Source organism: Oncorhynchus mykiss, chromosome 25 (genome assembly GCF_057628025.1).
Source record: "Oncorhynchus mykiss isolate SJ-2025 chromosome 25, ASM5762802v1, whole genome shotgun sequence".
NCBI lineage: Eukaryota > Metazoa > Chordata > Actinopteri > Salmoniformes > Salmonidae > Oncorhynchus > Oncorhynchus mykiss.
Genome location: NC_143046.1, coordinates 70507462 through 70524073, shown reverse-complemented (window position 1 = coordinate 70524073; position 16612 = coordinate 70507462). Strand labels below are relative to the sequence as shown.

At 43.2% G+C, this 16612-nt stretch overlaps 1 protein-coding gene across 1 annotated transcript in view; it reads left to right on the top strand.

The window, feature by feature from the left end:
• Positions 1–16612, top strand: part of LOC110505685 (rho-associated protein kinase 2) — a 53129-nt gene that overhangs the window by 15289 nt on the left and 21228 nt on the right. The window contains exons 2-4 of the mRNA XM_021585071.3: positions 11205–11286; positions 11359–11459; positions 11585–11722. Coding sequence (XP_021440746.2) covers positions 11205–11286; positions 11359–11459; positions 11585–11722 — 321 coding nt within the window. The remainder of the gene's footprint in view (positions 1–11204; positions 11287–11358; positions 11460–11584; positions 11723–16612) is intronic.

The window sequence follows — 16612 nt, the reverse complement described above, 5'->3', positions numbered from 1 at the left end:
GCAGGATAGGTCATTGTTATTGCGGAAATGGAATTCATGGAATGGTATCAAGCATTAAGGAAACTACATGTTTGACTCCATTCCAGCCATTACAATGAGCCCATCCTACCTCCAGCCTCCTCTGCTACACATACGTGTCACACGTGTGTTTAGATTACTTATATTTTCCTAAATTAGTAGCTACCTTTTTATAAACTGCACACACACCAACATTTACCAATCGGAAACTCTAAACTGGAATTGATTAGCTTGTTCTACTGTTTTCAATAGCGTGCACAAATGAATCACTCACATCAATATTGTATAGAAATCAATGGAACTGGGACAATAACCGCAGGGACATGTACAGTTTGTGCTCTTCTAAAAGACTAACCACAACGAAGTTGAATACACTGTACCTATCGATAGATGAGAACCTGTAGTGCCACAATGTTTATGGTAGATGGCCAATACAAAAAAGTTAATGCAGCACTTTGACTGGATAATTTGAATGAGTAATCACGTCACAGATATAGTTCTACATAGTGACTCGTTGGCTTTCATTTGAGTGATAGCTTGACTGGCAAATCTGTGTATTTGTTTGTGGCCAGTGACTTTTCTGAAGACACCGCCCACATTTTGTCCTTTCCATTTGAGATTGAAAATGCTATGGACAGGCACATATGATAAAATCAACGGTGCCAAACCAAAGCTATTTATCTGTTTTTAAAGCAATCGATTTAGTATCATCTTGATGACTACAAACTTTTATTTTAAGGTGAAAAGGATTTGTAATTCCACTTAATTTGTGGTGAAAATACAAGCTTGTGTACAGTAGTAACACAAACTGTCCACATTAGGGAAATTAGCGCAATACACAATTATTTACGGAGTAGCTGCTGTTCGAACCCGACCTGCCATGGATATTGATACGGAGATGTTTGTGTATATTTAAGCAAGCATGTCAAACAAAGCAAGACACATAGTCAAAATAGCGATGAATTATGATTGCAAACATTGGCTAGTTCTTTTTTTCCAGCTACTCTCATTACGATATGGCAGCATAACTGAAGATTATCATCACAAATAGTAGGCAGTCTAAAGCAGTACTTGACAAATGACGTTAGGAATAATGGCGCATGCTGTATTGCAGCAACTATAAAGGTTTGCCTACATCACAGACAACGTTAATTGTTTTTACTCCAATGCAATGTGAAGGGACTACGTCCTGCTTGTGCAAATGCAATATCCATTACAACAGACAGAAGGTTTTATAGCCTTCAATAAATCTTTTTTGGATTGTTTGTTCAGATCGCCACAGGGTTTTTTATTTGAGCTGTTAAAGAAATATTAGGCAGACAGGCTGCATCATCATGATGCAGAAGAGGGTGAGTAAAGAGAACCCTAAAGGGAACGGGAGTGTGAGCTGTGTGTGTGTGTGTGTGTGTGTGTGTGTGTTTAAAATAACATGTGCAGAATGTGATCCGGTTCCTTAGCTTTGAGAACGGGGTTTCCGGAGGGAGGGGTTTGACCACGAGCAACAACTCAGTATTTGCAGCCACGGCCAATAATTGAATATGGAAAAATAAGTCATGTCAATTTAGGGTAATAGTATACGTTGCTCACTCACAAGCTAATGCAACAATTACACCTATTTCTCACTCATTTAAACATTTTACAGTTTTAAAATGCTCTCAAACACAATTTAACTGAACGCTCTAGATGAGCCACCGTCATGTCTGTGCAGCAGCCTGAACATTCGATGTCCCTAATGGTAGGCGATGGTACCAATCACAGCCAGCATTTTACTTGTATCATTCCACATCCTGCAAATTACCAGCAGGGGGTGACCATTTTGAAACCATTTTCACATTCACTCCGTTGGTAATCCTTACAAATTGGATCATAAGTCCTAAAGTAGCTGAGATCCCACTCTGGACCTTTCATATGCCCGTAGAGCGTCTTATGTTCAACAATATATTAAACATTTTGCCATATCCAAAATCTGTGTGTTTCCAATATTCATAAATGTATTTACTTTTACTCAAGGCTTAAAAATCCTTATTATCAATAGGGGATCATTTCACTAGGATTCATTTGGTCAATCTATGTCATGGAAAGAGCAGGTGTTCATGTTTTGTACACTGAGTGTACAGTATGTCAACCATTTTTTCTCCAAAGGACCATTCTATCTATGGATTCAATTTAGTGAAAATCCCCACAATCATGGTATTTGTTTTGTCCTGGTTTCGTAAGGAGTCACTCTAGTGCTAACAAGAGGACTTGACTGATTTGATCATTAGGATGTTTCTGTGGATAGGAGACATTGTTTGAATTGATCTGTTCAAGTTTGTACTTTGTCCAAGATGAATGGTAGTGTTATCCAGGGCAGACAAACACCGTGAAGCTGTTGCAAAGCGCAGAAGTTAGAGGCCTTTACCCCAGCAGATTGCTAAAATGTAGTTAAACTTCTGTACTTGCCTATAAGTAGTGTAAAATAAATAATTGCATTTGTTTCCACATTCATTTATCTTTTGACTCTTGTTCTCCCTCTGTCCTGTCTTCCTCTCGCTCCTCCTGTCTCCAGTCGTGGGGGAAATCCAGTGTTACATGGAACTGCTGCTCTGCTCTGACTCCTCAGAGGCTGAATTTCTGTTCAATTTGTCTCCAAGTGTGACCGCTCGCTAGCTGCATTGGCTGCTTTGTACCAGTGGGGAGAAACACTCCATATATGGTGGTGTGATGGTGGCCAGGGCCAAGTTTAGCAAAACAAGCATGCACACCTCTCTTGAGACAGCCTCTCATTCTCCTCCCCTATTCCTTCTCCTCCATTCGCCGTGGAAATCCCAGCTCCTGTGCAGAATGCAGTTCTAACATTGTGAGAACGTTGTTAGCTAGTTTACACTGCTTGTCATGTAAATGTAGTGCAGTGTATGCTGTAATAGTTGGTCAGGGTGCTAAGCCTTACGACTGAAGGTAGTTAGTCTTAGATGTATTTTTTGCCTTTTTTGGTGTAGCCTTTATAGGGGGCATGAGCACGGCTTGTGGCATCTGAGGGAGAAGGGAAAACATATTGCGACTAAAAGCACGGAATCTTGTGGGGGAGAAGAGTCAGACTTTATTTTTAGGCATGAAGACATGTCAGGGATGGGAGGAGAAAGGACTTTGGCGAAGCGTTCCGCCTACTCGTGTACCATTCTATTAATCTGCCTTCAGCATCACAACTTCACGACCACTTCCTGGGAAAAGAGAGCTTCCCGTATAAACACACAAACGCTGTGTATGCACACGCTCACATGCACACACACATACATACATACATACTCCTTTCTAAAGTAGTGAGCCAAATCACCTATGGAAAAATATACTATACAAAAATATAAAGTGTTGGTCCCATGTTTCATGAGCTGAAATAAAAGATCACAGAAATGTACCATATGCACAAAAAGCTTCTCCCGTTGTGTGCACTAATTTGTTTACATCCCTGTTAGTGAGCATTTCTCCTTTGCCAAGATTAACCATCCACCTGACAGGTGTGACATATCAAGAAGCTGATTAAACAGCATTGTTACACAGGTGCACCTTGTACTGGGAACAATAAAAGGCCACTCTAAAATGTGCAGTTTTTTTACACAACAGAATGCCACAGATGTCTCAAGTTTTGAGGGGCCGTGCAATTGGCCTGCCAGCTGCAGGAATGTCCACCAGAGCTGTTGCCAGAAAATGGAATGTTCCTTTCTCTACCATAAGTGTCATTTTGGATAATTTGGCAGGACTTTTACCCGGCCTCAGTCACAGACCACGTCTAACCACGCCAGCCCAGGACCTCCACATCCAGCTTCTTTACCTGCGGGATTGTCTGAGACCAGACAGCTGACAAAACTGTGGGTTTGCACAACTGAAGAATTTCTGCACAAATGGTCAGAAACCGTCTCAGGGAAGCTCATTGGCGTGCTCGTCGTCCTCACCAGGGTCTTGATCTGACTGCAGTTCGTCGTTGTAACCAACTTCAGTGGGCAAATGCACACCTTCGATGGCCACTGGCATGCTGGGGAAGTGTGCTCTTCACGGCTGAATCGCGGTTTTGACTGTACTGGGGATATGGCAGACAAGCGATCTGTATGGCAGTATATCGTCATGAGGGCGAACTGTTTGCTGACGTCAACGTTGTGAACATAGTGCCCCATGGTTGAGGTGGGGTTAAGGTATGGGCAGGCATAAGCTACGGACAACGAACACAATTGCAATTTATCGATGGCAATTTGAATTCAGAGATACCGTGACGAGATCCTGAGGCCCATTGTCGTGCCATTCATCCGACGCCATCACCATGTTTCTGCATGATAATGTGCGTCTCCATGTCGCAAGGATCTGTACACTATTCCTGGAAGCTGAAAATGTCCCAGTTCTTCCATGGCCTGCATACTCCCTAGACATGTCACCCATCGAGCAAGTTTGGGATGCTCTGGATCGACGTAGCCGACAGGGTGTTCCAGTTCCCGCCAATATCCAGCAACTTCGGACAGCCATTGAAGAGGAGTGGGACAACATGCCACAGTCAACAGCCTGATCAACTCTAAGCAAAGGAGGATGTTGCGCTGCATGAGGCAAATGGTGGTCACACCAGACACTGACTGGTTTTCTGATCCACGCCCCTACTTTAAAAAAATAAAAATTATATATATATTTTTTTTAAGGTATCGGTGACCAACAGATGCATCTGTTTCCAGTCATGTGAAGTCCATAGATTTAGGGCCCAAATGAATTTTATTTCAATTAACTGATTTCCTTACATGAACTGTAACTCATTAATATCTTTGAAATTGTTGCGTGTTTATATTTTAGTTCAGTGTACATAATATACTTGATGAATAATAAGTCGACAACGTATCTGTTTAATTTCTCTGACGTCCAACATATGTTTTAAATAACAAAACATATCAGGCATGACATCCATCAGCAGTTAGACAAAATACAGACGTGGTGCTCGTCTGTTTCCCTCCATGGGTCACAGTATGAGGCCTTGCTATTGGGGCCTTGCTATATGGGGCCTTGCTATTTGAGACTATGGCTCTGACTGTTCCAGTACTCCAGAGTTATGTGCTCAGCCTGGCATACCCCTCACTCCGCCTAGGCTCCGGCTCTGCTTCTCCCAATAACTATTTTTAAACATCTGGAATTTGACCAAACATTTGCTTTCTGCTCAAGCCTTTTAAAGTCCAGAGGCTGCTGTTTTCTGTTCCACATGCCTGGAGATGGGATCGGACAGGATGGTTTGGGAGATGGAGAGGGAATGGTCCCTGTCAGATCTATTGCTTTAACTAACGAGAATTGGTTATCATGGTTTGGTTATCATTGGTTAACATCCGACAAAGAAAAGGTTTCAAATGAAACCTGATCATAATCATCATAATAGTAAATAATAGTAAATTGCATCACCCCATGTCTTAGGTGTGTTCGTGTAGTACAGTGGTTCTCAAACTTTTTCTAGTCCCGTATCCCTTCAAACATTCAACCTTCAGCTGAATACCCCCTCTAGCACAAGGGTTAGCACACTCAATTTTTTTTAGGCCTGACACACACACACTACACAATGCATTTATTAAACATAAGAATGAGTGTGAGTTTGTCCCAACCCTGTCTCGTGGGAAGTGACAAAAGAGCTCTTATAGGACCAGGGCACACATAATATAATAATCAATAATTTTGCGCTTGGCCATCTTGCATATAAAACCATATTTGCACATTACTCTGCAATGTTGTATTGGAGAGAGTCGGTCTTATATTATTTTCCACAGACAGTCTGTGCCTGTATTGCAAAGGGCAGTAGCTTCTGGTTTGAAATAAAATTTTCACAGAAACGCTTGTTGATATTTCGATGAGGGTCTCTTGTTCAGATATTGGTAAGTGGACTGGAGGCAGGGCATGAAAGGGATAACGAATCCAGTTTGTGTCGTCTGTTTCGGGAAAGTACCTACATAATTGCGCACCCAGCTAACTCAGGTGATTCGCTACATCACATTTTACATTGTCCGTAAGCTTGAGTTCATTTGCACACACAAAATCATACAATGATGGAAAGACCTGTGTGTTGTCCTTGTTCATGCAGACAGAGGAGCTCCAACTTAGCCTCAATTTTTTTCCTGCACATCGAATATAAACTCAACAAAAAAATAAACGTCCCTTTTTTATGACCCTGTCTTTCAAAGATAACTTCACAGATCTTCATTGTAAAGGGTTTAAACACTGTTTCCCGTGCTTGTTCAATGAATCATAAACAATTAATGAACATGCACCTGTGGAACGGTCGTTAAGACACTAACAGCTGACAGACGGTAGACAATTTAATGTCACAGTTATGACAACTTAGGACACTAACTCTGAAAAACACCAAAAGGAAGATGCCCAGGGTCACTGCTCATCTGCATGAACGTGCCTTAGGCATGCTGCAAGGAGGCATGAGGACAGCAGATGTGGCCAGGGCAATAAATTGCAATGTCTGTACTGTGAGACGCCTAAGACAGCGCTACAGGGAGAAAAGACAGAGCTGATCGTCCTTGCAGTGGCAGACCACATGTAACAACACCTGCACAGGATCGGTACAGCCGAACATCACACCTGTAGGGACAGGTACAGGATGGCAACAACAACTGCCTGAGTTACACCAGGAACGCACAATTCCTCCATCAGTGCTCCGACTGTCCGCAATGGGCTGAGAGAGGCAGGACTGAGGCTGTTGTCTGGTGAGATACTGCGATATATCACCGGCAACCACGTTGCCTATGGGCACAAACCCACCGCCGCTGGACCAGACAGGACTGGCAAAAAGTGCTCTTCACTAACGAGTTGCGGTTTTGTCTCACCAGGGGTGATGGTCGGATTCTCGTTTATCGTCGAAGGAAAGAGCGCTACACCGAGGCCTGTACTCTGGAGCGGGATCGTTGTGGAGAATCCATCATGGTCTGGGGCTGTGTGTCACAGCATCATCGGACTGAGCTTGTTGTCATTGCAGGCAATCGCAATGCTGTGCGTTACAGGGAAGACATTCTTCTGCCTCATGTGGTACCCTTCCTGCAGGCTCATCCTGACATGACCTTCCAGCATGACAATGCCACCAGCCATACTGCTCATTCTGTGCGTGATTTCCTGCAAGACAGGAATGTCAGTGTTCTGCCATGGCCAGCGAAGAGCGCGGATCTCAACGTCTGGGAACTGTTGGATCGGAGGGTGAGGGCTAGGGCCATTTTCCCACCCAGAAATGTTTGGGAACTTGCAGGTGCCTTGGTGGAAGAGTGGGGTAACATCTCAAAGCAAGAACTGGCAAATCTGGTGCAGTCCATGAGGCGGAGATGCACTGCAGTACTTAATATCTGGCGTGGCCACCAGCTGCATTGACTGTTACTTTTGATTTTGACCCCCCCCCCCTCCCCCCTTTGTTCAGGGACACATTATTCCATTTGTTAGTCATGTGTCTGTGGAACTGGTTCAGTTTGTCTCAGTTGTTGAATCTCGTTATGTTGATACAAATATTTACACATGTTAAGTTTGCTGAAAATAAACGCAGTTGCTGTTTCATTTTTTGTTGAGTTTAGTTGCGTGGAGTCCCTGTAATCCTAGACTCCAATCATTCGGGTGAGAAAAATCATCACCCAGATAGGCCAGTTGTGTGAGAAACTCATAATCATGCAAGCGGTCAGACAAGTCATTATTAGGGTCAGTAAAGAACTTTAAGCTCGTCTCTCAATAAAAAAAAAAGTGTCAGTGCACTTCTGTATGCTGTAAAAGTGTTACATGGTCGCTGCCATATCTTTGCGTAATGCAGAAAATACACGAGAGTTCAGGGGTCTTGATTTAACAAAGTTAACCATTTTCACTGTAGTGTCCAATACGTCTTTGAAGTTGTCAGGTATTCCCTCGGCAGCAAGATCCTCACTGTGGATGCTGCAGTGTACTCAAGTGGTGTCAGGAGAAACTGCTTGCACGCACGTTACCACTCCACTATGTCTCCCTGTCATAGCTTTTGCACCATCAGTACAGATACCAACACATCTTGACCCCAAGTCCATTTGATGTCACAAAGCTATCCAGTACTTAAATAATATCCTCTCCTGTTGTCCTGGTTTGCAGAAAAGGATGTCTTCCTTAATTGACCCCCCCCCATAAATGTAACAGACATGTGGCGGGCCTGGCACAGCTCCTGGTATGTCTGTTGACTCATCCAGCTGTAACGCATAGAATTCACTGGCTTGTATGCGAAGCAGTAATGGTTTCAAAACATCTCCTGCCATGTCACTGATGCGTCTTGAAACTGTTGTTTGATGAAGGCATTGTCTGTGTAGTTTTTTGGGGGGCCTTTTCCCACAGCATTGTCCCAGCCATATCTGCGGCAGCAGGAAGAATTAAGTCCTCCACATAGAATGGAGCTTGTCTGTCGTAGCCACTCGGTAGCTCACCGTATAAGATGCTTCTAGACCCTTCTTATTAATGGTATCTTATTAATGGTATATTATTCTCACTCAAACTAATGTGGTTTATTTTTCAAATTGGCATGTTTCGTTTCTAAATGTCTGCAGAAGAGTGACAGTTTCATAGAGTTGTGAGTACTTTTGCACATAACACACTGTGGCTGAGGAAAGGCACTACTCCCAATATAAGTGAACCCGAAATCAATGTAGTTCTCATCATATTTACGCCTCTTCGATGGTTCAACGTCCCTGTCTGTTCGGTGCTTTCCCGGCTAAGCGGGCAGTAGCTCTTCGGCTGCATCAGATTCACAACTGTTAGTGTCCCAGCTAGCAACAAATGTAGAATTACTGATGCTAGCATTGGATGTGCTCGTGGAAGCAGAACAACTTGTCGTTGACTGGTGCAGGTGTAGTACTGCTGGTAGTAGCAACACTACCAGCTGAGCTGGTATGTGTCTCTATAGACACGGCCTAACTTTCTTTTAAGCATTTATCAATATTCGTGCAAACGGAATGAGCAGCAGCTACGTTAGTGAAATTCCCGCGAGAGAGTAATGGTTAATGTAATTGGATGTTAATTATTTGATTAGGCTACCTGTATTTGACATTGTTATTTCACTGAACACAATATCGTTTAATTTTGGCAGTCAAACGAGGCTACTCCCGCAAGGAAAAAAACATTACGCAAATGTATAGCCCCATTTTGAAAATGTGAATCACATTTTTATTTGGCGTACCCCCGACGGCATTGTTTGGGAATAGGCCATGTAGCTGAATGAAAATGTATCTTCTTTTTCTCCCCTTCAATGTTTTATTTTTGTGTTGCCAAACAGGAAAGTCCCAAGGAAATCAACCAATAATAAAATGAAAACTTGGAAATACAGTAGGCTATTGCTGACTGGTGTGCAGCTGCTACCAACAAACTGTTATTTTTAATTATTTTCATCCTTTTCTCTCAGCTCCTCCTTCCAATGTTCAAGTTTGACATGCGCATTGTATTCTTCTACAAGCTGGTGTGCATACATTTTGTTAGATGATAGGATTGATAAATGTGTTTAGTAGATATTGACTTGTCGCTTGTCACCAACTTTGTTCTCACTGCGTCACCCACTGAATCATGTTTCTAAGACGTTGCCATGCAACCCAATACGTTGGCAGGTTTGCAGTGTGCTCCCAAGCAGCAGTGTTTTTTTTCACTGTAGTTCAGATATGGTTCAGACCGATAAGATAGCAGCAGTGAGTCAGTCAGTGTCCCTGCCTTAGCATCACTGTCTGAAGAGTTCATACCTATTCCTGAGAGTTAATCTATTTGTGTCTCTATAGTTTAATACACTATCTCTAGGAGTTATGATGAAATTAAGATTGTTACTTGCGTATATAAAGTACTAGGTGTTTACGTTAGGGTCCTATTTTTGTTTCTACCCCGTTTTTAATGTTTGGGTCATGGCTCTTTAAAAAATAAATAATAATTATGCTCAAGGTTTCAGTCCTCTCAGCCCCCAATAACCTCTGGACGCATACAGACACTGAACACACACTAGTCTGAAAGAAGGGTTCTGAATCTCCCCAGGTGTTGCCCACAAACACGCATGGAATGGACATTCACACTCAAAGTATTTCCAGTTTTTGCAATGGGGGAGGGGCATGAATGGCTCTTGTCCAATGCATGTCCAGTTATGTATTGACATGAGTGAGCAGTCAGGATGCTGCTTTGCACCTGAGAAGTAGGTTGCTTTTTTCCCCCCAGAAAGGATGACACTTAGTGTTTACAGTCCTGTTTTAACTGGTATTTCATAGGAAATGTGGTAATAATGGAATCTTATGTTGTCTATGAAGTAAATGCAGCTCTTCCTGGTACCTGTAGACTACTTCATAGGCATGCAGGTGCTTTGTGTAATTGCACCTTTACATTTTTCAATTAACCCAAAATGAAGTGATTGGTCATTACCACAACCGGCCATTTTACCGTGATGTTTCTAAATGCCAACTAATACAACTTCTACAGTCCACTATTTAAAAAGTGTAGCCTAACTACTTTTTTCCCCTCATGGCTCATAGCCGGGCTACGTAGAGTTGTCTCTCTAAAGAGGAAATGAATTGCATGCTGAGGGACTGGCTTCATGACACAATGACATTATCTTCAGAGTACTGGGCGGGGTGGACCATGTCCTGAATTGCTGTGCTCTAAGGGAGATTGTGTGTAAGCGTGTGTCTGGGTGTGAGCGTGTCTGCGTGTGTTTTTTCTCCTTAAATAGTAGTTCTGTGTGAGGTACGTCCTTTATTAGGAAGTGGAGTAGAGATGATGAAACCACTGGCAGCAAGCTGTACAGTGTACACTGACTTCTGCAGAGTAGAGGGGGAAGAACAGACACACAGGATCAGAGAGGTTATAGTAAGGTTTGTTGTAATGTTATTCTTGGAACAAACTACAAACCTCAACAGAGGTTGACACAGATCTGTTGGTGTCAGAGAATGACAAATCCATTGCCCTGCAATTCTGTGTTTTAAGCCTGTTATGAGTTATGTCAATTTCACATCACCAAATCAAAGTTCTGGAATTCTTTATTTGATCAATTCCTGAATGACATTTACTGAAATGGACAAACGTGTTATCCAATGTGGCACTTAAATGTCCCAATTGTTTTGGGTACAAAGTCTAATTGCACCCTAAAAATAACGCTGTCACTTTATATTTGCTTGATCGCATGTTTTCTGTTGGTTTCTCTATTCCAATGAGATCGTTTTCTTTCTCTCTTACAGGATTCTATCAATGCCTTCGTTCTAGATCTGGACTACCCTGCCCTACGGAAAAACAAAAACATAGAAACCTTTTTAAACAGATGTAAGTATACGTTTGATAATAGGTCATGTGGATGTGTGTAATGGATGACTGAATCCTCTCTCCTCCACGCAGATGAGAAGGTGATGGGGCACATACGGGAGTTTCAGATGAGGTCTGAGGACTTTGACAGGGTGAAAGTGATCGGCAGAGGGGCGTTTGGTGAGGTTCAGCTGGTGAGATTTTTGTATTTCATAGAGATGTTAAGGACCTGCGTATTCACTACACCACTTAGTTTTGACTCTACCCCTATGTCTTCCCGTCTCTATTTCTGACACTTTAATTCCTTTGTTTTCCCCAGGTTCGACACAAAGCCTCTCAGAAAGTGTATGCCATGAAGTTGCTGAGCAAGTTTGAGATGATCAAACGATCTGACTCTGCCTTCTTCTGGGAGGAGAGGGATATTATGGCCTTCGCCAACAGTCCCTGGGTTGTACAAGTAAGGCATGACGGTGACCATATTATCGCCGCACTGGCAGTCACGAGTCATGAAAGCAGTCAAATTCCACGTGACCGTTTAGTCATGATAATTAGGCTTCTCCAAGCTCTGATGCTGCTGATGGTCATTAGTAGTCTACCAAACTTGCTAAAAGCCTGGTATTCAGCACTCTATTGTCTCTCTGATCACTCTAACATCAATGCAAATCTAATCAAACATTTCTATAGGGTATGCAATTGTGTGAGAAAACAGTGATGACCTCTATTAAAAAGAGGAGGATCCCATCAGCTTTCTATAGGCTAGGCCTACTAGATTTATCAACTTTGCTAATATTAAGCACATTGCTTCTCTATACAACAGGAGTACAGCCTACCTGGCTGGCATGAAAATGAGCCACAGGAAAAGCGACCTCCATTCGCTATTTAAGTACATAGATCGATAGGGATGGGTACCGAAACCCGGTATTAAACGGGGCCCGGGGCTAAATTATGAAAGGCTGTAGTATGGTTAAGCTCCAACGTTATCGGTTCTGCTTTCGGTACTGGAGAAATTAAGAAAATACATTTCCTATTTATTATTGCTACATAAATGTTATCTTGCACATTTTCTCACCAACCGTTTCTAATTTGCAGTAAGATTAAGACATTCGTCTGATGCATTTTCGCTATTTCCAATCCAGAAGAGATCTCACTGACACTACAGCACACACAGCCCCCTGCTCTTAATTAGTGACCATGGCTGAGAGAACTAAACGTTCAAACGTGTGGTTACACTTCACCAGATTCGATGCTTGTTGCCACAAGTGCAACAAGACTTTTGCTTGTAAGGGGCGGAAGCACGAGCAATCTGTCCAAACATCTATGGAAAGTGCATCATGTACAGGCAGAGAAACAGTTTTCGACTGCCCAGCTTGTAGTTAATCTCTCGTTGCCTGATCTACATTAGGTATGTATGCTAGCGGCCTAGAGCCCACACACAGAGTTAACTCAATTATGCGAACATGGGTTCCTGATCAAAAGTAACCATTAGCCAGCTGATTGTTTAGCTATTGGTGAGTTCAGAAATTCAATCACCCATTTAAAGATTTTGCTACTTTTTTGTTAGTTGCAGCTACAATGAACCAACCCACTCCCCCCTCTAATACCGCTGGTCCAAGCCAAACACAAGCCCAAAGCCCCTTCATGCTGGCAGCTAGTGGGAGGATGACTGAGGAGAGTGTGACCAAGTTCACAGTGAAAGGCCGACACCCCTTTGCAACAGTGGAGTCCAAGGGCTTTAAGTAACAGTCTGTCAGTATATATTGAGTTGTATTATTTTTGGGGGATATAGTAGTATATCCACAATACACAACAACACAATAATTCAATAATGATAATTCAACACGTGAAAATATTTTTCTTTACTGTAGGGAGATGAGCAAGGCACTCAACCCCAAATACAGATGAAGTCGAAGTTTACATACACTTAGGTTGGAGTCATTAATTCTCGTTTTTCAACCACTCCACAAATTTCTTGTTAACAAACTATTGTTTTGGCAAGTCGGTTAGGACATATACTTTGTGCATGCCACATGTAATTTTTCCAACAATTGTTTACAGACAGATTAATTCACTATCACAATTCCAGTGGGTCAGAAGTTTACATACGCTAAGTTGACTTCGTTTAAACAGCTTGGAAATTTCCAGAAAATTATGTCATGGCTTAAGAAGCTTCTGATAGGCTAATTGACATAATTTGAGTCAATTGGAGGTGTACCTGTGTATGTATTTCAAGGCCTACCTTCAAACTCAGTGCCTCTTTGCTTGACATCATGGAAAAATCTAAAGAAACCAGCCAAGACCTCAGAAAAAAAATTGTAAACCTCAAGTCTGGTTCATCTACACCTGCAATTTCCAAACGCCTGAAGGTACCACATACATCTGTACAAGACTGCTTCGATCACGTGGATTGGGATATGTTCCGCATTGCGTCCAACAACAACATTGACGAATACGCTGATTCGGTGAGCGAGTTCCTTAGAAAGTGCATTGATGATGTCGTTCCCATAGCAACGATTAAAACATTTCCAAACCAGAAACCGTGGATTGATGGTAGCATTCGCGTGAAGCTGAACGTGCGAACCACTGCTTTTAATCAGGGAAAGGTGACCGGAAACATGACTGAATACAAACAGTGTAGTTATTCCCTCCGCAAGGCAATCAAACAAGCTAAGCGTCAGTATAGAGACAAAGTAGAGTCACAATTCAACGGCTCAGACACGAGGTATGTGGCAAGGGTCTACAGTCAATCACAGACTACAAAAAGAAAACCAGCCCTGTCATGGACCACGATGTCCTGCCCCCAGGCAGACTAAATTATTTTTTTGCCCGCTTTGAGGACAATACAGTGCCACTGACACGGCCCACAACCAAAACCTGTGGACTCTCCTTCACTGCAGCCGACGTGAGGAAAACATTTTTAAACGTGTTAACCCTCGCAAGGCTGCAGGCCCAGACGGCATCCCCAGCCGCGTCCTCAGAGCATGTGCAGACCAGCTGGCTGGTGTGTTTATGGACATATTCAATCAATCCTTATCCCAGTCTGCTGTTCCCACATGCTTCAAGAGGGCCACCATTGTCCCTGTTCCCAAGAAAGCTAAGGTAACTGAGCTAAACGACTGACTGAGTAGCACTCACTTCCGTCATCATGAAGTGCTTTGAGAGACTAGTCAAAGATCATATCACCTCCACCCTACCTGATACCCTAGACCCACTCCAATTTGCTTACCGCCCAAATAGGTCCACAGACGATGCAATCTTAACCACACTGCACACTGCCCTATCCCATCTGGACGAGAGGAATACCTATGTGAGAATGCTGTTCATCGACTACAGCTCAGCATTTAACACCATAGTACCCTCCAAGCTCGTCATCAAGCTCGAGACTCTGGGTCTCGACCCCGCCATGTGCAACTGGGTACTGGACTTCCTGACGGGCCGCCCCCAGGTGGTGAGGGTAGGTAACAACATCTCCACCCCGCTGATCCTCAACACTGTGGCCCCACAAGGGTGCGTTCTGAGCCCTCTCCTGTACTCCCTTTTCACCCATGACTGCGTGGCCACGCACGCCTCCGACTCAATCATCAAGTTTGCTGACGACACTACAGTGGTAGGCTTGATGACCAACAACGACGAGACGTCCTACATGGAGGAGGTAAGGGCCCACGGAGTTTGGTGTCAGGAAAATAACCTCACACTCAATGTCAACAAAACAAAGGAGATGATTGTGGATTTCAGGAAACAGCAGAGGGAGCACCCCCCTATCCACATCGATGGGACAGTAGTGGAGAGGGTAGTAAGTTTTAAGTTCCTCTGCGTACACATTACGGACAAACTGAATTGGTCCACCCACACAGACAGCGTGGTGAAGAAGGCGCAGCAGCGCCTGTTCAACCTCAGGAGGCTGAAGAAATTCGGCTTGTCACCAAAAGCACTCAAACTTCTAGATGCACAATCGAGAGCATCCTGTCGGGCTGTATCACCGCCTGGTACGGCAACTGCTCCGCCCACAACCGTAAAGCTCTCCAGAGGGTAGTGAGGTCTGCACAACGCATCACCTGGGGCAAACTCCCTGCCCTCCAGGACACCTACACCACCCGATGTCACAGGAAGGCCATAAAGATCATCAAGGACAACAACTACACGAGCCACTGCCTGTTCACCGCGCTATCATCCAGAAGGCGAGGTCAGTACAGGTGCATCAAAGCAGGGACCGAGAGACTGAAAAACAGCTTCTATCTCAAGGCCATCAGACTGTTAAACAGCCACCACTAACATTGAGTGGCTGCTGCCAACATACTGACTCAACTCCAGCCACTTTAATAATGGGAATTGATGGGAAAGGATGTAAAATATATCACTAGCCACTTTAAACAATGCTACTTAATATAATGTTTACATACCCTACATTACTCATCTCATATGTATATACTGTACCCTATATCATCTACTCCATCTTTATGTAATACATGTATCACTAGCCACTTTAAACTATGCCATTTTGTTTACATACCCTTACTCATCTCATATGTATATACTTTACTCGATACCATCTACTGCATCTTGCCTATGCCGTTCTGTACCATCACTCATTCATAAACCTTTATGTACATATTCTTTATCCCTTTACACTTGTGTGTGTGTGTGTATAAGGTAGTAGTTTTGGAATTGTTAGGTTAGATTACTCGTTGGTTATTACTGCATTGTCGGAACTAGAAGCACAAGCATTTCGCTACACTCGCATTAACATCTGCTAACCATGTGTATGTGACAAATACATTTGATTTGATTACAAGCAATAGTATGGAAGTATGAACACCATGGGACCACGCAGCCATCATACCGCTCAGGAAGGAGACGCTTTCTGTCTCCTAGAGATGAACGTACATGGGTGCGAAAAGTGCAAATCAATCCCAGAACAAGAGCAAAATACCTTGTGAAGATGCTGGAGGAAACCGGTACAAAAGTATCTACATCCACAGTAAAATGAGACCTATATCGACATAACCTGAAAGGCCGCTCAGCAAGGAAGAAGCCACTGCTCTAAAACCGTCATTTAAAAAAAGCCAGACTACGGTTTGCAACTGCACATGGAGACAAAGATCGTACTTTTTGGAGAAATGTCCTCTGGTCTGATGAAACAAAAATAGAACTGTTTGGCCATAATGACCATCGTTATGTTTAGAGGAAAAGGGGAGGCTTGCAAGCCGAAGAACACCATCCCAACCGTGAAGCACGGGGGTGGCAGCATCATGTTGTGGGGGTGCTTTGCTGCAGGAGGGACTGGTGCACTTCACAAAATAGATGGCATCATGAGGTAGGAAAATTATGTGGATATATTGAAGAAACATCT